At 39.3% G+C, this 24,041-nt stretch overlaps 1 protein-coding gene across 5 annotated transcripts in view; it reads right to left on the bottom strand.

Moving 5' to 3' along the window:
- Window positions 1–24,041, bottom strand: part of HNF4G (hepatocyte nuclear factor 4 gamma) — a 543,810-nt gene that overhangs the window by 215,087 nt on the left and 304,682 nt on the right. For all 5 annotated transcript variants that reach the window (XR_013610522.1, XR_013610521.1, XM_078687129.1 and 2 more), the window contains one exon: window positions 1,332–1,503. Coding sequence is in view for 3 of the 5 variants with exons in the window: in XM_078687128.1 (XP_078543254.1) it covers window positions 1,332–1,503 (172 nt within the window). In the remaining 2 variants the exon portion in view is untranslated. The remainder of the gene's footprint in view (window positions 1–1,331; window positions 1,504–24,041) is intronic.

The raw sequence follows: 24,041 nt of genomic DNA on the forward strand, positions 1-24,041 counted from the left end.
ATCGCAAAATACGATGTCTTATGCTAGAGCTGGCCTCTTTCTCTGTCATTGAGGGCGAGGTCTCCTTTTGTTCTCTCATTGAGGTGCTAGATCCCCGCTTTTCAAGCATTGTGGGACAAGTTCCCATCTCACTATCATTGCGGACGTGGCTCCCTTCTTATCTCTTTCTCTACAAAGATGGCTGCCTTAATCTACCTGATAGTGAGACTGGCCTCCTGCTTTTATCCTATTGTGGGGCTTGTCCCCTTCTTTTCTCCCATTGTGGGGCTAGCTCTGTTTTTATCGATCATTGTGGACCTGGAAACCCTTCTTCTCTCTCTCACTGCAAGGCTGGCTATCTCAATTTCCCCGATAGTGGGGCTGGCTCCCTTAATTTCTCTCCCAGTGGGGGTAGCGTTCTGCATTTCCCTCATTACAGGATTGGCAATTTTCATCTCTCTCATTGGGGGGTAGTTCCACTCCTTGTCATTGAGAGGCTGACACCCGTCTTCTCTGTCAGCGTAGGCTGCGACACCCTATTCTCACCAAGCATGTATTGACACCCCATTCTCTAACAGCAAGGAATAACAAACCCTCCTCTCCATCCAGCTTCACAAAACCAATTTCTCTTCCTGCTGGGACATCAATCTATCTTCACCCACAGTAATGTAACCTCTCCACATTCCAGCAGTCCTACCACTCCCTTCTCTTCCAGTCTCTGCACTGATGCTCAAAGAGCGTCATCACTGTCCCTTCCCAAATGTTCCCTCAGAGGCCCTAGAAGGTGTGTGTATCCTGAGGGACAGTCCTGTTACATGAATCCTCAAGTGATATAATATTTAAATCTGTAAAAGTGCAAATTGCTTGGGGCCTGTAAGTAGTTTGGTTGTAGGTTTAAAGAGACTTTTGTGTATGTATAGGGTGGTGGTCAAAGAAACAGGAGGCTCTGGGTGTACTCTTCACAAATCTTTACCCACGCCCCATGTCAGATGACAAAAAGGCACCAACACCTTCTTAAAAAACAATCGACGTGTGCAGACGGAGGCTTTTTTCTTCTGCACAATATTCTCCCTTACAAGGAAAATGAGAAAATCCCTTTATTTTTTTAATCCCCGTGCCTGTCAATCCGCAGGGATATGGCAGTCATGACTGACAGTATTTAGAATCACTCAAAAACAACCTATTTTCCTTTTTTATCCACGTTTACAAATAAAAAAAAAAAGGTAGGAAAATAAATGTTTTTTTATCTGTATTTATCTCTAAAAATCAGTAAAAATGGAAAACAGGGACCCTTGATTACAATACAGACGTGTTGCTTCCTTTCAGCCAGAGTTCATTGAATCTTGAGTTACCTGCAGGAGTATGTGTGGCTCTTCCGTATGCTGCGCCTGAAGAAGCCCTTGCAGCCGTCACAGCTGGAGGCGCCGTAGTGCTTGCCCGTGGCTCGGTCTCCACATATAGAGCACATGCAGTTCACGCCACCATCTGCTGAGTTCATGTCGGCTGTTTCTGACTGAGGGCGGTCTGTGGAGCATAAAACAGGTGCTCTATGGTTATTACTATAACACCGACGGATACAACCGCACAACCATTAGGGTGATCAACCGTCCGTAAATTTCACGGACCGTCCGTAATTGGGACCTCACTTCCATTGTCTGTGAGGATCCCTTTTACGGACTACTTGGGCCCGATTCACAGAATGAACTTAAGGCTCAATCCTAAACTTACTACTATTTTGGTATTCACAGAAGGCGCTTACTACTTTTGGCATTCACAGAAGTTAGGATTTTGTCTTAAGTTTGTCTTAAGACAAACTTAAAACAGACTTAAGTTAGGATTTTGTCTTAAGTCTGTCTTAAGTTTGTCTTAAGACAAACTTAAGACAAAATCCTAACTTCTGTGAATACCAAAAGCAGTAAGTGCTTTCTGTGAATGCCAAAAATAGTAAGTGCATTCTGTGAATACCAAAATAGTAGTAAGTTTAGGACTGAGTCTTAAGTTCATTCTGTGAATCAGGCCCCTTTTGTCCATAATTTTGGCCATCACAGGAAGCAGCACTGCTCCCTGTGAGAGGCCTCACCTCCCCTTGATGGGACCAGCCTCCCACTCCTCCTGGAGCACAGGAGCACCCCCACCCGCCCATTGTCATTCTGTATGCCAGGTAATTGCCACATACAGAATGTCAATAGGGCAGTCTCGGGTGTTAAAGCATGTGGTGGCCTCCTCATGCCTCGGTGTACAGCACGGCATTCTGTTAGATAAAAGGTAAAACGCCCATGTTGCAACATTAGAGAACAGTTTATTTAAAGAAGCCGGTAAAACAAGTTCAAAAGAATGGGTTATCATTCTTTCACTGTCTCATCTTTTAGAAGTATTTTCAATATTATATTCAACAACGCCATGGTTGCTGTTTTTTATTTTATGGAAATAACAAACAACCATTGACAAAGCCAATAGTCCTGGCATGTTGTTGGTGTAATGATACTTGCTGTATTACATATCTGGATGGAATGACAGAAATAACATAAGTCAGGCGGAACACTATGCTAAGCGCATATTTTTAGCCTAGGTGTTTTAAACCATGCCCTTAACCCCTTCATTGCTGTGGACGGCCCTCGGTCATCCCACGTGTCGGTGGGAGTGTGTGGAGGACGGCCGGGGCCATCCGAACCCCGCCCGCTCACTAATTCGCCCGCACAGCGGGAGAATTAGCGCAGTGTGCAAGGGGTAATTACATTAAACACCCCTTTGAAGAGACCCCCCAGGTTTTTTTTACACCACTTAAAGCCCTGGAAACAACACCATGTCACCATCACCTCACATCCTGGCACTGTGCATCATGCATGACTCATGACTTCTACGTTTTCAGAATGCCTACGTGCAGTGGCATAGTAAGCTCTCAACCACCGCACCCCACCACTTGTTTTAGGAACTACAGCGAGGTGAAGTTCTTGATGGGCCTCTTATGCCTGCAACTCCTCAAACAACGGCTCAGCTTATAATGTGAAAATGTGGGTGAGTAAATAAGTGAATGAATGTGTGAATGGCTGGATGGATTACTGAAAGGATGAATGTATGAATGAAAGGGTGAATGGATAGATAATGAAAGAAAGGATGGATGGAGGAGTGAAGGAGTGGAAGTATGGATGAGAGAAAAGGTTTATAGATGGATGTATGGGTGGAAGGGTAGATGCATGGGTAAAAAGGGGGATGGGTGTGTGAAAGGATGGATGGATGAGTGAAAGGGTAGATGATGGGTGGGTGGATAAGTAAAAGGATGGCTGGATTGATTAATTGATAAGTGAAAGGGTGAATGGATGGATGGATGAGTGAAAGGGTGGATGTAAGGATTGATGAGTGAGTGAAAGGGGCATAGATGGACAAAATGATGGATAGATGAGTTACGTGAAAGGGTGGATGGATGAGAGAGCTGATGGATGGATGAGTGAAAGGATCTATGAGTAATAGGATCAATGGATGGATTCATGAATGGATGAGTAGATGGATGGGCGGGTGGATGGATAAGTGATAGGGGGATAGAGAGATAAAGGGAGGATGAATGACTGAAAGGGTGAATGGGTGGAAGGATAAGTGACTGGGTGGATGGATGAGTACGTGAATGGGTGGCTGGATGGGTAAAAGAATAAATGGCTGGATGGGTGAGTGAATAGATGGATGAGTGGAAGAGTGGATGGATGACTATACTGGTGAAAGGGTGGGTAGATGAATAATGGATGGATGAGTGAAAGGGTGGATGGAGGGATGGATGAGTGAAATGATAGATGGAAGGATATATGGTGGATAGGTTTGCAAATGGTTGATTATGTATGGTTAGATGGAAGGACAGAATAAATGGTGAAAGACTGAACGATGGTTGAAATAATGATTACACCTTGTAGCGCCCATTATCTTAAGTAACATTTCACATAAATTGACTTTCACGTAAATATTAGTCATTTTCTCTATATAATGTGTGTGTGATGTAACGCACTCCGACACCCTGCCCTACATACTTGGCATGAGTAACACTATAAAAGAAATTAAATACACATGAGAGACGGTCTAAGTGAAGATGAGGGACACCATTGGAGGGTGTGGTAGCAAGGCCGGACTGGCCGGACCAGGCATCGGGTGTTTCCCTGGGAGGCTGGAAAGGGTTTGTTACTGGGGGCTGGCACTGCAAAGTTCCTTATATATCCAGTAGTTTTCTATCAACAATAAAAGCAGCCTCACTTATATTCAGGTGTGGTTCACCATTGTCTGGTAACTAATGTACCTGCTGGAGCGAGAGGCAAATTTTGAATCGTCTAAGGTAGGAAGCTGTGGCTATACTGAAAAAACGTGAAGTGCACGATTGTCTCAACCTAATATAAACTTATTTAGACTTGTACTTAGGTAGTTGTTTATTTACTTACTAATATACTATTGCGCGACCTCCTCATACATATCTGTAAAACGTACCTTTTGTCCCAAAGTTTTGTCCTGAATTTTGACCTTTTATCCTTAATTTTTGTCCTGAATTTAGTCCCTTTGTCCTGAATTTTTGCACTCACCATCCTGAATTTGCATCTATGCCAGTTGGTCACCTTAAGAACCATCCATGATGGAATTCTGCTGTTCCATCATATGCACACCAGGGTCGGATGTGACGCCGTACACCAGTTACCGTTGCCATTGATTCTTCAGATTACAAAGAATATGCTGGTGTTGGGCATAATTTGAAAAAAACTTTTATACCACATGTCGTGCCAAGATGACGCCTGCACCAGCTGACCCATGCGAACTCAACATTTTTATTGGTCAATCAGATCGAGTGCAAAAAGCACCTGTCCAATCTATGAAATTACACCCATTTTCATTTACTTTTATTTTTAAATAAACTGTGGATATATTTTGCATGGAGCTTTCCAGTCCAAATAAGAATCTCTAGGAATAAAATTTACAAACTACTTCAATCACAGTTCCTGCCCAATAAACCTTTCCAACACAAAAACAAACAACTGAGATAGGCTACTACGAATCTTTATCACAAATGTATTTTTCGTTTCCTGGAACATGTCTGAGTGTTTTATTACAATTGTATTGTGTAACTAAAGTCGTTAGGTAGAGATAGACACATGACAAAATAATCTGCTTTCACTTACAAGATAAGCACAAAGAGCCTGAGGAAAATTTAGGTAACAGTCAGATTGACTCCGAACTGAACTTCGTGAAGATTCGAAGAAGGTATTTGACAAGGTAAATACAACACAAGTACTCAACAGAATGTGGATCTATTTATCGCACTGACTCTCGGTCTCTCTACGTATTTATGTGTCCGCCTGCATGTCTATTTGTCCATTTGTCTATCGCTCTACCATGCCTAACTCTATGCACATCTATCTCGATATCAATATTTTTATGTCTGTACATATATACATAGCACACCTTCTTTCGGTGTTCATACACCTCTATGTTATTTGGGCAGTTTTATAAAGCCCAAACTCGACCCAAAGGTATTGGAGATCTGTATCAATCAAATCAAATTGATGGGTTCAGCTTTACAAAAAGCCATACAATATACAATACAAGAGTCAGATAAAGACCCTGATTTGTGGAATCACTATGGTTAATTTCCCTAATAATACAAGAAGCTGGACCAGAGTTGGAAGCAAAGCACCCCTGGCAGTTTTTTAGGACCAGCCCCCTGGAGAAGCACTGCCTAGCCCTGGGAGGCAGGAAACACTTGCTGCTTTTGTTACTAGATGCCGATATTGCATCACCGCTGTAAAACAGGCCCCCAGTAACAAAACTGCCCCAAAACTGCCCCCACCCTGCCAGCCTCAGGGGAAATGCCTGATGCCCAGTAGGGTCAGTCGGGCCCTGTTGATAAGCCAATAAGTAGTGTAAAATCTAAATAACAAGCTAATAAAAATGAATTAAAAGTCATTACAACCACATCAAATCAGGCTTAAGAAAGGAGAGGACGGTCTTGGGAAACTAGGAACACAGAAACCAATAAAAAGCAACCAGGCATAGATAACAGTTGGGGAAGGCTCACAAGATCATGCAATTTGCGAAGTAAAGTGCAGGATACAATTGCTAAAGTACAAATAAACGCTATTAGACTTGTAGGCTTGAAAATGCAGCTCCCACAAAGAGCAACGAAGCAAAAACACATCTGTTTAAAAAATTCTTATGAGTCCATATAACAGACGAAATAAAGTGCTGCGTGCAGCTGCCAACATTATCGGGGTATAATGTTACTACGATTAGGTACTTCCTAAAAATAACATGAATAAATATTGGAACTATGTAACAAGCTGATAAAAAGATTCATGAAAAAGGAAGACTCTTTGGAGCCTCGCAAGAGAATTAAAGAGGGCAATGGCTATGAAGAGCATCCAAATTAAAATTGGATAAGATTATTATTTTTGTGCAGCTTGCAAGATAAAGAGCAATATTCGGTTTCCGGCATAAGGAGCCAACCGGCTATTGCTATTGATTGTACTCAAATGTGCAACCGTGTAAACAACAAAAATAATTAAAAGATCATACATGCCTGTGCAAAAAAAAAAAAATAGCACAGACGATTTCCAAGAGACATTCCCATCCACCAATATATAGAGGCAATTTAAGTCAAAAGTAGCAGTTAATTTCCTAACGTCCGCCTTGTTCTCCAAACATTAATTATATAGGGCCGTGAAATATAGTAAAGAAGAAAAAAAAATATGTATATATATATGTAAAGCTCCAAAATCCTTCGTTTTTTTTAAAAGAAAGAGAACCGCACTCGTGAGGTAACGTTCAAGGCACATTTTATTAGATTATCTCTGCCAAGTAGACAGACGCGTTTCGGCGTGTAGCCTTCTTCGGTGTAACCATCACCGAGTGCCGGACATGTTAATAAAGTGTTCGTGTTTGCATTGCCTAACGTCATCAACATTGACACAAACAAGGGACAAAGGAAACCACTGTGAATAACAGAGGCGACATATTGGAGCATGTTATTTTACCTAGTAAATACTGGTTTTGTTTACTCAATGGGATACACAAAGTGATATCAGTGTGCATTGATGATAACAAAAATTGAATAAAAATGCAGTGGTACTTCAAAGAAGAAAAATCTGGCCGTGGATCTGCTAATGTCCCTTGTTGAACCATACTGTAAACATGATGAAGCGTAATGAGTTTGATAAAGCATTAGCAGACCATATCTAATCTGATTATCAACATTGTGACTTGAAATAACACAATCCAAATCAAGTCAAAATCAAAAGGATACAAATCAGAATGTGCATAAATATATACAGTGTATACATAGTGGCTTTCAATAACACAGTTACGCATAGCATTAATTTGAACAGGTGCTGGGAAGAATGGTTTGGAGCTTCGAGTTCCACTATTAATCTCTTTCTATGTATATGAGTGACTATACACATACACATTCAGATTTAACCAATAGAGATAGTTACAATGTAATTGCTCTATGTGCCCAGATGAACATCCATCTCTTCCCCACTATTTAATCCTTTGGGAAATTTGGTTGATTGATCAATAATGTATCTAGACTCAAGCCGTCTCAATTTTCGCAGCCTATCCCCCCCCGATGGAATTAAGGATGTAGTCTAGACCAAAATACTGAAGCTTGTTCCTGTCACTTTGATGGCTTTCGGCAAAATGACGTGCGACGGGGTAAGCCGGCTCAACTTTGTCAATCGCCCGGAGATGTTCAAGGACCCTGATTTTAAGTTGATGTATGGTACTACCTATGTAGCGTAAGCCACATGGGCAGACCAAACAGTACACCGCATACGGTGTGCTGCAGGTGATGAACTTGGTAATGGTCCTAGTTAGACCTGCATCGGGTATACTGTATGTAAGAACCCTCTTACTGGCTGCACAAGATTTGCATCTCCCACTAGGGAAGAAACCTCTCATGTCTTTTAGGATGTTAAGGTCTCACAGTATCTTTATCAAGATGGCTCCTTACAAGCATATCTTGCAGTTACCTAACCTTTCTAAATGTAACCAAGGGAGACGTAGGTATGTCATCCTTTATTACATTGTCTGTCATGAGGATGTGCCTGTTCTTACGTAACAGGTTTTTCAATTGATTAGCTTCAGTGGAATACGGGGTAATCATACGAAATTTTCCTTCTGTTTTGGGGGTGATCTCTTTGGATTTCTCTTTGAGAAGCTGTTGTCTGGGAATTGTTTTAACTTTCTGTAAAGTGTCTTTGAGCAATTTACTGTCGTAACCTCTTAGGTGGAACCTACTAATACATTCCGAGGCAGCCGCCTCGAAATCCTGCTCTCTAGAACAATTTCTCCTTAATCTGAGGAGTTCACCGTACGGTATACTTCTAATCAACTTCGGTGGGTGATTGCTACTGGCAAACAGGGTTGAGTTACCGGCAGTAGGTTTACTGTACAATGCCGTTTGTAATTCGTTGTTCTCTACAAACACCCTCAAATCCAGGTAATTGACTTTTACTGGGCTAATTGAGCCAGAGAAGTGCAGATAGTAGTTGTTATCGATCAAGGCATCAACATATCTCTGAGCATTGTCCATTGTCCCTTGCCACACAATGAACAAGTCATCGATATATATCGATGCTATTGAACAACCATGCCTCCGTTCTGCCCCTCTAAGTGTCTAGGCACCTGCTCTTCCCACCAGCCAACGAATAAATTTGCATAACTGGGAGCGAAGCAGGTGCCCATCGCTGTCCCTGACACTTGTCTGTAGAACTGGTCCTCAAATAGGAAGATGTTATTTTTGAGGCAAAATTCTGCAAGTTCAAGAAGCATCAGATTGTGTTTGGCAAAACGAAGTTGACGTTGGTCCAAAAAGTGCCAGATAGCAGACAGACCATGTTCATGCTGAATGCATGTGTACAAGCTGGTGATATCCAGCACCATTAATAAGTATATAGGATCCCAGGTGATTGTCGTAATTATGTTCAAGAAGTCCTTTGTATCTTTAGTATATGAAGGTAGGTTCTCTACAAAAGGGAACAAGAAACTGTCAATGAACATGGATAAATGTTCAGTAGGTCCGTTGACCGAGGACACAATGGGCCTTCCGGGGGGATGTACACAGTCTTTGTGCAATTTGGGAAGGTGGTAGAACGTGGGAACTGTAGGGTTGTTACTTCGTAAGAACATGTATTCATCGCTTCCTAGCATGGATTGGTCATACCACTTCCTTACAAGTCTGTCGTAGAGTTCCACACTTTTCTTATATGCATCAATGCTTGTTGGTTCATAGTACTTCTCTTCTGAGAGTTGTCTCACAGCTTCCTTTTGATATTGAGCTCTGGTCATAAGAAGGACATTCCCTCCTTTGTCTGAGGGCTTGATTATTGTGATCTTATCAGTCTTCCCCAATTTCAGAAGGTCATTATTTATCGCTTCTGCGAACACATCTATCGCATCCCAAGGTAGTTGTGGATTGAAAACCGAGCAAGGTTTGAATTGGCTTTCTTCCTTCTCTTGATCAATGCCTCATCTAGAGGCTCTTTCAGCCATAGTCATTGTTTCTAGATACACTGGATCTTGCTGTGTTTCTTGTTTGGATCTTAAATCATCCAACAATATATATATATATATATATATATATATATATATATATATATATATATATATATATATATATATATATATATATATATATTCACTAAAAAAACCATAGGTTATATACCATATATAGTTAGGAATTAGCATTTACAAAACCTTGAAAATTCACTGAAAAAACCATAGGTTATAGACCATATATAGTTAGGAATTAGCATTTAAAAAACCTTTTTTTACTGACACAAAACCATTGAAATTCCATATATAGTTAGTTGTACTAACTATATATCGCGCACCCGCAATCCACTGCTGATCATGTCACATATTACATCATTCATGACATGGTCAGTGACATCACTGAGGACATCACTGATGACATCTCAAATGACATCACTGATGACATCACTGATGACATCTCAAATGACATCACTGATGACATCACTGATGACATCTCAAATGACATCACTGATGACATCTCAAATGACATCACTGATGACATCACTGATGACTACATCCAGTGACTGTATGTTTCTGTAAAGTTAAAATATGTCTTACATATTGAAGAATGAGTGGAGGTATAAGTGTCTGGATGAAGGATTTATTAGGTGCTTGACTGACTGTATGAGTGAGTGATTAAATGTGTCTCACTGAGTGCATGGGTTAGTGACTAAACTGTCTTAATTTGTGCATCATTATGTCTGTTGTTCTGTAAACTGCTGCATGTGTTGATCAGTAGCTATATGAGTAAGTATATGGGTTATTAATTGGTTGCCCAATATTTGTATGGGAGACTGAGTGTGTGTGTGTGGGTGGCTGGGAGGTGTATGACTCTGTGCATAGATGTGTGAGCAGTTGATTCACTAGATGTATGGGTTCAAAAGTGCATGTGGAAACACCTGTATGGGCGGTTGACTGAGTGCATTGGTGAGTGAATGGATATCTCAGTGCTACATGTCAAAGTAAGTACATATGTAAAACACAGTACATGTGACATTTGACATATATAAATAACTGTGCATAAGAGCCAGTGAATGTGTGAGTGGCTGTATGGATCATTCTGTACTTGTATCAGGCATTGTAAAAGAGAGTAAATATGTGTTAGTATATGTTTGAATAAGTAAGGTGTGTATAACTGTATAGTTGAGGAAATGGAGGTGTGATTGATTCTTTGCATGACTGACTAAGTGTGTGAATAACTCCATGGATGAGTGACAGTCTGTGAGTGTCTGTTTACACTGAGTGTATCTAAGGTTATATTAGAGTCTGAAGAGGTTCATCGTATTATCACATGAATGATGTCATCAGTGTATATATATATATGATGACATCACTGATGACATCACTGATGACATCTCAAATGACATCACTGATGACATCACTGATGACATCTCAATTGACATCATTGATGATATCACTGATGAAATCACTGATGACATCATTGATGACATCTCAAATGACATCACCGATGACATCACTGATGACATCACTGATCACATCTCAAAAGACATCACTGATGACATTATTCATGTGATAATACGATGAATCTCTTCAGACTCTAATAAAAACTTAGATACACTCAGTGTAAACAGACACTCACAGACTGTCACTCATCCATGGAGTTACTCACACACCTAGTCAGTCATGCAAAGAATCAATCACACCTCCATTTCCTCAACTATACAGTTATACACACCTTACTTATTCAAACATATACTAACACATATTTACTCTCTTATACAATCCTTGATACAAGTTCACAATGATCCATACAGCCACTCACACATTCACTGGCTCTTATGCATAGTTATTTATATATGTCAACTCTCACATGTACTGTGTTTTACATATGTACTTACTTTGACATGTAGCACTTAGATATCCATTCACTCAACAATACACTCATGCACACAGTCAACCGCCCATACAGGTGTTTCCACATGCACTTTTGAACCCATACATCTAGTGAATCAACTGCTCACACATCTATGCACAGAGTTATACACCTCCCAGCCACCCACACACACACTCAGTCTCCCATACAAATACTTAGGCAATCAACCAATAACCCATATAGTTACTCATATAGCTACTGATCAACACATGCAGCAGTTTACAGAACAACAGACATAATGAGGCACAAATTAATACAGTTTAGTTACTAACCCATGCACTCAGTGAGACACATTTAATCAGTCACTCATACAGTCAGTCATGCACCTAATAAATCCTTCATCCAGACACTTATAAATCCACTCATTCTTCAATATGTAAGACATATTTTAACTTTACAGAAACATACAGTCACTGGATGTTGTCATCAGTGATGTCATCAGTGATGTCATTTGAGATGTCATCAGTGATGTCATCAGTGATGTCACTGACCATGTCATGAATGATGTAATATGTGACATGATCAGCAGTGGATTGCGGGTGCGCGATATATAGTTAGTACAACTAACTATATATGGAATTTCAATGGTTTTGTGTCAGTAAAAAAAGGTTTTTTAAATGCTAATTCCTAACTATATATGGTCTATAACCTATGGTTTTTTCAGTGAATTTTCAAGGTTTTGTAAATGCTAATTCCTAACTATATATGGTCTATAACCTATGGTTTTTTCAGTGAATTTCATTGGTTTTTTAAAAGCTAATATCTATAGCTGTAAAATGTATTCTTCTTTAAATCAAAAAATGTATTTTATATGTTTATTATTTTTTTTTTTATTATTATGTTTTGGTTCGCTCCCGGTTCGCGAACTGGGAAGCTTCCCGTTAGCTCAATGTGGTGCCGCGACCCGGTCCGCGAACCAGTAAACGTTCCGTTTGCGCAACTGCCGCGTTAGAAATCAACATCGTGACGCGTCGCGGAAGCGCGACGTATCGCGTTGTCGCGTAATGCGTCTTATGACGTGCCGCGTTAGCGCACCCGGAAGTGCTCCGGTACGCGAACCGCGGCGCGAAGCGCAGTTCCCCGGAAGCGATCCGGGGCGCGTCACGAAAGCGCGACGTATCGCGTTGCCGCGTAATGCGTCTTATGACGCGCCGCGTTAGCGCACCCGGAAGTGCTCCGGAGCGCGAACCGAGGCGTGAAGCGCAGCTCCCCGGAAGCGATCCAGGGCGCGTTCCGCAGCGCGTAACATAAGCGTAACAGGTCATGTGACTTGTTAATAAAACTTTTCATTGGTTCATTTCACTTTTGGTTTCCTAATGACGTAAGGCTAGGTCATGTGACCTAAAAATAACACTTTTCATTGGTTTAGACCTATTTTTTTCCAAAATGATGAAAACCCCTCCTTCTTTCTTCACTCTGACTTTCATCTTTGTGAGAGGAAGACCCTTTGTGATCACTGAGCAATGGCTTCATTAGTAGCTTCAGCTGGTGCACCCCCACCACCACCACCACCTCCTCATAGGAAGAGAGGACCACCTCCACAGTTCATTACCAACACAGAGGAGGAAGAGGATGAAGAAGAGGAACAGGAGATACAGGGAACACAGTTTTTACAAGAGGAGCCCCGGGTATCTCATCATAAAACTAGTTTCATTTGGCAGTTTTTTTCTTTTCCTGAAGGACAGAAAAAAGTTAATGCTCGATATGTGACGTGCCTGATATGTAAAGAGGACTTATCTAGAGGCACAGAAAAGAAGTATAGTTACGGCAACTATACTATGCACCGTCACATGCTGAGGTGGCATCCACTAAACTACAGCCGGGCAGAGATGCGTGACCTTCAGGACAATCCACCAACTCCTGTGGCCAGGACATCGTCACAGGTATCTCTGTCGGGGCCAGAGGCACGGGAAACCGTGCCAAACATTCAGGACAACTTTGTCCATATGAAGATTACCTGTTTATATTGTGGTACATTGCTCTCATGTGCCAATATGAGCATTAACTTAATAAACAGAGCATTTGAAAACCACAAGTGCTCTAAACGCCCCAAAAAGTAAATTTTTTTTTTGCTCCTGTTGAGCCCTTTCCAATGCCTGTTTTTTGTTGTTTCCCCCCCAAAAAACCCAAAAAAAACATAAAACTGTTCAAAAAAAAAAAAAAAATGTTCAGAAAAATATATATATATAAAACAACAAAAACATTAAAAAAAAAGTTATTTTCAGAACTACCTCCCCTTTATAAAAAAATTGCTAGAATGTTTAGCACTCTGGCAAGCTCTATTTCTTTTGGTTCGCTTCCCGGTTCGCTCGCCGGTACGCGAACCGGGAGCGAACCAAAAAAAAAAAAGAAGAGTAAGTATAAGGGAAGTAAACAGAGAGTAATGTTAAAACAAAGACAGCTATAGGGACTAAACCAGAGATACTGTTTAATAGATTTATTTACCGAAGAAAAGATGGGAGAGGGTATAATTGTGAAAAACAAAATAGATAAGGAAGTGAAAGAAAAAAAGGAGAGTAGAAGAATAACAAAGAAGAGTTTCTTAGAGAATGTGAGTGAATGTTCAAAATAAGATTAAAACATGTGGAATAACAGAGAGAAAAAACAGAAAGCAGAAAAGAAGAAGTAACAGAAAAGGAATAATTGAAACAGCAAAGAAATGTAAATAACATAGGGGCATATTATCAACATAGGCAATAAAAGTTTCGCAGCTTTTATTGGCAGAAATGTGTCGCTAAAGCCGCTTTTGCAGCAGAAAACTGCCGCTACAGCCGCTTTTGCAGCGGTTTTCTGCCGATAAAAGCAGCAATAATTTTATTGGCTGTGTTCATAATATGCCCCTTAGTGTGCTTCAACTACACAGAGAAAGCATAATGAACAAGTAGTGAAAGAGTGATCAGTCAGAGACACTAAGAGTAATAGAGATGGAGTGAGTGAACAAGAGTGAGGAAATATGAGGAGAGGGACTGAGAAAAGGAGTGGAAGGAGTAGAGTAAGTAAGTAAGTAATAGAGAAAGGAATGAGGGAAGTAGCAAAGGCAGGAAAGTTAGGGTTAAAGAAATGAAGCAGTGGAATTAATAGTAGTTAAATGTGATAGAAATGTAACGAAAAGAGTACAAAACATTTACCTTATAATTGTCGTTAACTTAGTCACTTGTTATTTTTATACTTTCAATCTGTGAAAGAGAGAACAAACATTTGAAAAATATTAAAACATGTATTTAAAAATTAGAAAAGACAAAGGGAAAAGATTGAAGGACAAACAGTTTTTCAACAACTTTGACACTTACAGAAGCTTCTGCTTCTCCAGGCCCCCTACACAGTCCTAAAGATATACATTTTAAACTAACAGTATCTTGATGCAGATGAACTGAGGCCTATCTTGGAACATGGTGCATCTTTTGCACTGCTGTTGTCTCACAAAAGTGACGCAATGGCAGCGCAAAAGAGGTGCACAATCAACATAAAACTGTTCCTAACATTTTAAATGATTGTTTCAGGATGGCAATAAGGTGTGTCCTATCCAGACGTTTGTTTCAGGTGAGGCCTACTCAGGGTTGCAGATCAAATTTAGCCTTGTTGAAGAGTACAGAGGAGATAATACATGTGCAGGGCAACCAATAAAGTTCAGACTTCCTCTGTTTCCCTGGAGAGGCCTAAACTTCATCTGCACAATTTGATTCGTAATGTTACGAAACGCAGGTAATGTATTTGAAAAATATGCAATTTCTTTTGCTCATTTCACAATCACATCACTTGTGTTTCCTTTGGTTAGGTATCTCATTGTGCAGATGTAGTCCAGCATATGAAAGAGTACGCACTGAATGCAACAACTTTGACACTTACAGAAGCCTCACCTTCTCCATGCCTCCTACACAGTTCTAAATGTACATCATAAATACAAACAGTACAGAATTAACTATACATGTTAAATGGTTTATTTTTGCTGTTCTCAGAATGTATCAAATTTCACTAAAAACAGTGACTTGAAGGTATTCATCATATAACAGCGGGGAAAAAAAAACACAATCAAAATGATTGTGTTTAAAAAACCCATATAACATAACCAATCAGAAATCAAAACTCCTCAAAAGTAACTTACTTTCCATGACGTCGAAGGATGTCCTATGAACAGCTTACACTCGGTTGTGCTGTTTTTTCAGCCCGCCACTTTCTGAAAGAAAAGCTCCATCGTTTTGAAAAATATGTTACATACAATAAATGACTTCTCGCTCTCTACCACACGTTTCCTCAAGGCCAAATCGTGTAAGAGCCATTTATAACTCTTGGAATTCTTGTAAGCAAATCCCGTCATTTTGTATTTCCGCAACTTTCAGAAAGAAAACGTTCAAGATCACTTTCACAATCCTAGACTAGTAATATCTTACCCTTTTTGCTCACTCATGTTCTACATTTCCTATGACACTGATACTGCTTACTATGAAGCAGACTTACACTACCTCTATGACTACTACAATTATTTAATTCTCTACATCACTTTTAATCACAAAGCAATGTAAAACAGTAGATAAAATTATATCAACCCCTAGAATCATTATACGCCAGTTACCTACCCTAAATTCTCTTTTCTGAAAACAGAAAGTAAGAATATTTTTTAGTAAAAAGGCAACATTGTATCGTAGTCAAATGGCAATAATTTCCGAAACAGCAAATTTTTTTACATTTTCAATAACCTGTGTAATAAGCGGATCTTGTCAAATGACCATCATGCAATATAATAGCTGCAGTTACAAATCTTCTTCCTAAAATCAACGACTGTGTAGCCACAACATTTGTAATTAAAGTTGAAGACTTACTTTCATCAGGTTTATATAATTGGATTTTTAAAATGACATTATAATCAAAAGTTTGGACCAATAATCTAGACAGCATTGCAGACTTACATTCCCTCTACTCCATGTTTTGATTGGCTGCTTGAATTAGCTTATAAAAAGAAACAGTTTTTCTGAACTCATTCAAAGTGCAGTTATTTTTCCATGACGTCAAGTGTTATGGTAAGAAGACCGTTTGCTTTGGGAAATACTCTGTTGTCCTTCAACTAATCTGTGCCCACCACTTTCTGTAAGAAAATCTTCTTTTTTTCCAGGAACTATTGTCTCTGTACTACACTTATCCTCAAGGCCAAATCGTGTAGGAGCCATTAGAACCTCTTGAAATTCCTCAGAGCACATCCCGAGATTCTTTCCCTAAAATTTTGGTTTTAAAAACACCAGGTAAGAATTTTTAAGGTCATACGGCAATTTTTTTTTGAAAGTTAAAACAGAATCGTTGCAGAATGACCAGCCGTTTCTAGACTTTAAATAAGCTGTGTAATGTCCTGATGTTATTGAAGGACCGTCATGATATATAATTGCTGCAGTTACAAAAGTCCTTCCTGATATTGACAACTGCGAAGCTACAAAATTTTTAATTAAAGTTGTCAATTTCGTTCCATCAGCCCTACATCGTTGGAACATTAAAATGACATACTAGCCATATGTTCGTATAAATAATGTTGACATCATTTCAGATTTACATTGGCTACACTCCATGTTGTGATCAGCTGCTTTTACTAGCTTATTAAAGGACACTGATTTACTGTCTGGCAAAGTTAAATATATAAATCTTTCTGAGTCTACACTAGTAGTACTTGATACCCTACAGTTCTCGCAGTCATGCTGCCATTGATAAGAAAGCCCAAACAGGTGATCTACATCTACACCTTCAGCATGCAATACATCAAGCATATACATTAAAAACTCCTGACAATCTTGCTGAATATTTTGAGAGAATTGTGTTTGACCTGAACATCTGTCTAACAGATTTCGAATTTCAGACACACTTTCTATTTTTGTTCTATCAGTGCTACATTTCTCTAACACAGAATTTAACAAACTGCAAAATCTGTGATCCGAATTGACCACAATCTCTTCTTTTACATTTTCTAGAGAAAACAAAACATTAACCACTACATTAGCATAGCAGTTGACACCAGAACTGTTTTCAAATTGAAAACCAACAACATCTTCAACAGAATCCTTTTTCTTTCTGCTTATAATTTCAGGTTCATCAACTTTTCGTCTTTTTGGTACAACCTCCCTAGTATTGGTCACATTTCTTCGTTTCCGGCCTACCACACGTTTCTCAAACAAAGGATATTGAGGCAAATGTGGCGCATACTCTCTTCTTAACCTATTGTATTCCTTAACACAATCTAGATCCGCACAAATGTTTGTGACATCACACTCAATCAAGTACAATCCCGATAAAGTTCTAACTCGTGACAATGCCACATATGCCATACCCTCCTTGAACACAGAACTGCCAATATTCACCAATGCACTTTCTACACTTAAACCTTGTGATTTATGGATTGTCACCGCATATGCCAAGCAAACCGGAAACTGCTTACGGCGAACATATAAGTCTTTTACAAGCAAAAATCTAGCAGAACAACGACCAATTAGCTGTACTTCCTCAATGCCATCAAATTTAATTTTTAAAAATTCAATTCCATCTCTATTTCTGTATTTCACAAAATCAACACCATTACCCATTGATCCATTTACCAGACCTCTTTCAACATGTAAATTCCTTCTTAAAATTATACGGCAATTTAAGCACACATTCAGAGTCTTTTCAAAATCTGCAGTTTTAGATATAGTCTTCTCTAATGAATCCAATTTTGTTTTCAAATTCTCAGACAAAATAATTGTTGATCCCATATGCTCTACTCTGTCAATAGCTTCCAGTTTCACAATCTCTTGGTTTTCTAAATACAACATTTTGTTGTTGAAGATGGCACATTCTGCAAGAGTTGGCATCAAACATATTCCAGATTTCTTCTCAGTAATTTTCTGAAAAATATTCTCAGGCACAACGTCTTGTTCTGGATATAAATTTGACAGTAATCGTGCATGTAAAGCTTGTTTCCCATGCTCGGTCACTTTTCCAATTCTAACATCTTGTAGAATATTCTTGTAATCTTCATCCTTCGCCTGACGCATATTTTCATGCAGTTCAGCATAATTGAAGTTTAACAATATATTGACGTTGCCAATGCTCCCTAGGCACTTCCTGGTATCTTCATGCGTGAGCATTTTGAACACAGGTTGTCCTTTCACTGGTGTCAGCTGCAGAAGATCTCCGAAAACAATGATGTGTTTGCCACCAAATAACACATCATACTCTGTTTTAAGAACTTCTTGCATTCTCAAATGCACAAAGGCAAGCATGACATTGGAAACCATGCTTACTTCGTCAATGATAAGAAGTTTCATTTTCCTCAAGACTCTTGAAACTTCACAACAAGCATCTCCAGATAACTTGTGGTATTGTAATTTGTTATCATGCTCCACTGGCAGCATCAGTAGACGATGCAAAGTAATACCTTTAATGTTATGTGCTGCCAGTCCAGTTGGAGCGGTGACAACACAAGACAGCAATGACTCAGTCCTTTCCTTCAAATAACATGAAATTGCTTTAATGAGGAAACTCTTTCCAGTTCCCGCTTCTCCACTCACGCACAGTCGGACAGGCTTCAACGATGTACATGAGCACTCTTTCTTCTCATGACTTAATCCATGATCAATTTGCTTGGTAACTTCGTCATATATTTTCCTCTGCTCAACGTTGAGTTGTCTTTCTAAGTCTTCTAAGTTAACCGCATCCTCCTGAGCATGTGCCATGGCTCTTTCCACTTCATTCATGGCAGTGGCAGCTTCATTTTCGATAACAGGTCCTCCTAGTGGATCCTGACTCAATGAAACAGAACTCTGACTGTCCTGAGAACTGTCTCTGGCAATCTCGGCTGCAATCGTTGCTTCCTGCTCGATTTCCGCATTCAACATTTGTACATATTTGGGAAAAGCAGGACATTCTATGGTCTCCTTGGCGGCAGTGAAAGAGTCTTCATAACAGAGGAAATCTCCAAGCAGTTCTTCTTCTGCACGCCAAGGCTTGAAAAGTTGCAAAAGTGCTAAATAGAAAAACTCCTTTTTTTCAGGAGATTCGCCACTCAATTTTCGATGGTTTACCAAGTGGCATTTTCTTTGCTTGACCAGACATCCCTCACTTCCAATTACAGCATACACTCCTTTATCAATATCTTCTTTGATGTTCCTCTTGAATATGTAATTTTGTAGAACCTCATACAGACAAACATTCTCGAGGTGACTGCTTCGATTTGGATAATATGTATCCAACATGTTGGTCTTCAAAATGTCGGTACTGTTTGGCTCCTTTTCCGCCAAATACTCAATTTCCCGCACAGGTTTCAGAACTCGATTACGCGTTGCAGCAAGACCAAGACTCGCCCAAACGATACTCCTAGATTTGGCAAAGAGACTTGCTGAAGACAACCGGTCAGAACATTCGTAAGCTCCGATTTCTCGATGCGACAACATCTTCAGACTGAAACTGTACAACTTCTTACTGAGGCTCTTTTCATGGGAAATGTCCTCCCACATATCCTTCAATTCTGTCTTTTCTTTTTTGGTGATGTAAGATGTCACATACCGAGCCACAGCCATACAGTTATCAGCCACAAACTGTATATCCATGTTAGCATTCCACATGGACAAAATCACTGGGTTGTAGTCGTTGATGTACTTGGACTCTTCGTTCCTCTTCAAATTGTATGTGTTTTTAGGTGATTTCTTCATCACATTATGTCGCAGCGAAGACATCAAACTGTTCACTCTTCCTTTAGAAATCACCGGTCGTGGAAAGGCGAAACGACATTTGGTGTAGAACTTGTCCTTGTTTCTGAATTTACGACGACAGTACTTTCCGCAACGATGGCTTTGGAAGCGTAGAACTTGTTCTCTTAGGCTTTTGTCCTCCTTTGCGTTTGGAACAGCACATGTAGAATACTGTTCTATGAAACTCATCACTAAGTCTTCTGGATCTGTTCCAAATTTAGATGCATCCTTGATCCACAGCAGCATATGTATATGAGGAGCACCTCTTGCTTGGTACTCCTTTCTCCAGAAGAAATCCAACACCTCTCCAAGAGGTGCATTCTTCTTATTCATGATGAAAGACATCATAGCTTCAAATCTATGATTGAAGTACCTGCATACATTCACTGGATCCAAAGAGCACAGTTCTCCGGGTGTCTTGAATTCGATGTTTTCGATGTTTCCATTTGCCTCTCGTAGAAATTCAAGTAAGTCTTCCCAGCCATACTCGGCACAGCTCAGAGTGAGGAACCATGTGGGAGTTCCTAAGTTCCTCAGCATACATTTTAAATCACCATGACGACGGTACCAGTACTCATTAGTACCACGCTGACACGCCATGATATTAATCAGGTGACAATCCAAAATACTGTCTTGGACATTGACTTTATCCATAAAGTCACTTGCCGAGATGTTTTGCATCTGTATACCACTTTTCAAGATGTGGTTCACTGCATATGACAGTCCAGACAGATCACTTTCAAACAGGAGATGAAACAAATAGGGAATGCATTGTCGAAACCTAGCATCTTCTGCATACAATCGTAAAGTCCGGTATTCAGAAGCAGGAATTTGATGAGGTCGCTCATCATATCTTCCTCCTTGACCTGTTGGAAATAGCTGTGGGAAACACCGAGCTTCCAAACTTTCCTCCCAGACACTAATGGGACTCCCTTTGGCTTGTTTCATTTGAAACAACTCAATAGCATTCCCCATGACTTCCTTGGAATGCAAAGGATGAACACTATAATGTTCATATATTTCTTCACTTTTAGAGGGTTCTACTTTCTCAATTTGACCAGCACACAAATCCCTATCCTCTTCCTCACTTACTTCCTCTTCTGCAACATATACATTCTTATAGTACTTATTATTTTTTTTCAAATACAATGTTGCCTTTTTTACTTTCCTAACATCCACTAAATCTTGCCATATTTTTTTATTCTTTGTCGGAACCCCATTAACTAAGATAACCAGAGGTTCCTCTTCCACTTTTTCTACTCCAATTGTGTTAATGTTTTTCTTCAAATCTAGAGGCAAATAAACAACTCTTCCCTTTAATCCTCTCTGTAAATCTGATGGAGGCAATTTCCCTGTCTTTGGCTCCATTCTTACAATAGCCTGAAAGGGATGGATACTTTAAATCAAAATAGATTCAAAAGTATTTAAATCCTTCAATTCAGAAGGAATCTCAACCAATTCCAGATTATTATGAACCGCTCTAGCAGGCATCTGGTTTTGATTTAATTTGTTACAACAATAAGTACACACACGTTGATCCGATCCCAAATCAAAACAATTTTCTACCATCAAGTATGTAGCGAAATCCTTCCATTCACTATTATTTTCCCTTTCACTTCTTGCATATAAATCCACTAACTTAGTCTGATTCTTATAATAAGTGTGTCGACAACACACACAAGTGAAATTAGGCCTCTCACTTGATTTCACCTGAAACGTGGCAATTTCCTTCTGAAAATTATCTGTACTGGAAACCTGTACACTATCTTCCACATTACCCTCTTCTTCTGGGTCAATTTCAACATTCTCCTCTTTACTTCCAAAGTAACAAAACTCAATTTCTTCACACATATTCTTCACATCTATTTCAGAACCATGCAAAAGAGCAGCGCATAATTGTTTAAGCATAACTGCTGGACTCTTAGCATAATACAACATTCTAACTAATTTCCTCACTTTATTATGATGCACTGCTAGCATCCTGAAATGATGAAAAACACTCTGGCATACTCTCCTGGAAAGACAAGCCAGTGAATGACCATGCAAACCTGTCACTTCTCTCACTCTGCAAGGTTCTAATTCTTGCAACAACTTCATTTTCTGCTTCAAACTTTTCTTATTAAATGTCCGTACAAAATCACAAAGCAAATTGATGGAATCCTGTCGCACACTGCAAATACTACTACACTTCCAGGTGTACACAGGTCCCTTAGGACGTCTTCCTAAAACCTCATTACCTAACATCTCTTTTGCCTCTGTTGTCACAAGTTTTTCTTTTTCAACTGGACAACCATCTTTCACCTCATAAGCTCGACCGCTGGTGTCAACTGCATGCACCAAATCATTATCCTGGAAATAACTCTCCTCATTGAAAAATGCCTCACAACTTGAACTATGCATCCATTCTCGGAAAAAACTTCACAAAAATTACTACGATTAACTATTCTCTTCCATCTACTATTTCTTTTGAAATCATAAATTGCCTTGTTTAGCTTCCTAATGCTATTGATTATCAAAATAAATAACTTTCGTTTAATTTCAAATGCCTGATCAATAACTTTCTCAACTTTTTTTTTCTCTTATAAAAAACCACTTTCTGTTGACCTTTCTTAATATTTTTTAACAAATTGCCAATTATCCTGTTGCGGAACATTCGTTTACGAATGTCCCTAAACTGTTGTTTCCTTCTACTATCATGCACAGAGTTATCTCTTGCTCTAGCAGTAACATTTTTGATTGGCCTTTCCTTTCCGTTTAAATTGCTTCTCTTTTTCTGGACAAAAACATTTTCTGTAGTACTACTTTTTTTTCTAGAAATGTTTCTTATGAATGTTTTCTTGGTCTTACCCGGTGCTTTCTTGGTGACTTGACGATTTTTTATTGTAGAGGACTGCTGCAGTAAATGATGGACCTGCTGTCTTTGACGTTTTGTAGCCTTTCTCATTCTCTCCTTAGTTGGCATTCTCAAAATTTGAAATGATCTACAGTTGAATCTGTGGTAAAATATAATAAAAAATGTTATTAACCACTATTACCAAACAGTAAATCAATAACAGTCATCAAAAACTTAACACACTACTTAACATTTTTACATATAATATTTTTTAGTGCTTTGGCAAATTTAGAATACAGAAATAGCAGAAAAGAAATGGAATTCTTCTTCATTTTACCTGTCCTGTTTTATATGTGAATCTGATCTAATTTTATGAGCATATTTTAATATTTTATTGAAGACACTACACATAACCTGTTTTTGAAGGTGTGTTTAATTTAAAATTAAACAGTTTACATTTTTACTTTTCATTTATTGTAAATTTTAAAAATAAATGTTTATAGTTCCATAGGCTCAAGCAGGTCAGCTTCCCACCCTATGTCATACAATTCTGACAAATCGGCATCCTCATCATATTCTTCATCATCCTCAGGATTTAAATCATCCAAGGGATCTACTTCCACTGACGTTTCAATTACAAGTTCAATAATGAGGTCGAGATCAACTGATTGCTGATTGTCTCTCATGTTGATGTTGTCGTTATCTTTAAAGAAAGAGAACAACAATGAGATGTTGCAGAGTAAGAGACAAATCTCAGAGATTATAATAGTAAATTTGTTTAACAAGAGTAACATTTTGCAGCTATTATTTAGCCATGTCCAGCGATGCTGAGGAGGTGAGGCCTATGTCCAAGTTTTCAGTGAACAGGACTCATCTCTTCTTAACCTTGGATAAGCCTCACCGACTCTGTGTCCCCTGCTCATACTTAAATGTACAGGGGCAGATTTATGCTAAGTGGCGCATCCCCACGGATGCACCAGTTAATGTGCACCGCTGCTCTGCCACCCATAGTGTGCCGCATTTACAATGTGGAGCACCATTGAGCAAAAACAGCACAGATGCGTCACGCATCTGTGCC

This window comes from Lissotriton helveticus, chromosome 4_1 (assembly GCF_964261635.1).
Source record: "Lissotriton helveticus chromosome 4_1, aLisHel1.1, whole genome shotgun sequence".
NCBI classification, from domain to species: domain Eukaryota; kingdom Metazoa; phylum Chordata; class Amphibia; order Caudata; family Salamandridae; genus Lissotriton; species Lissotriton helveticus.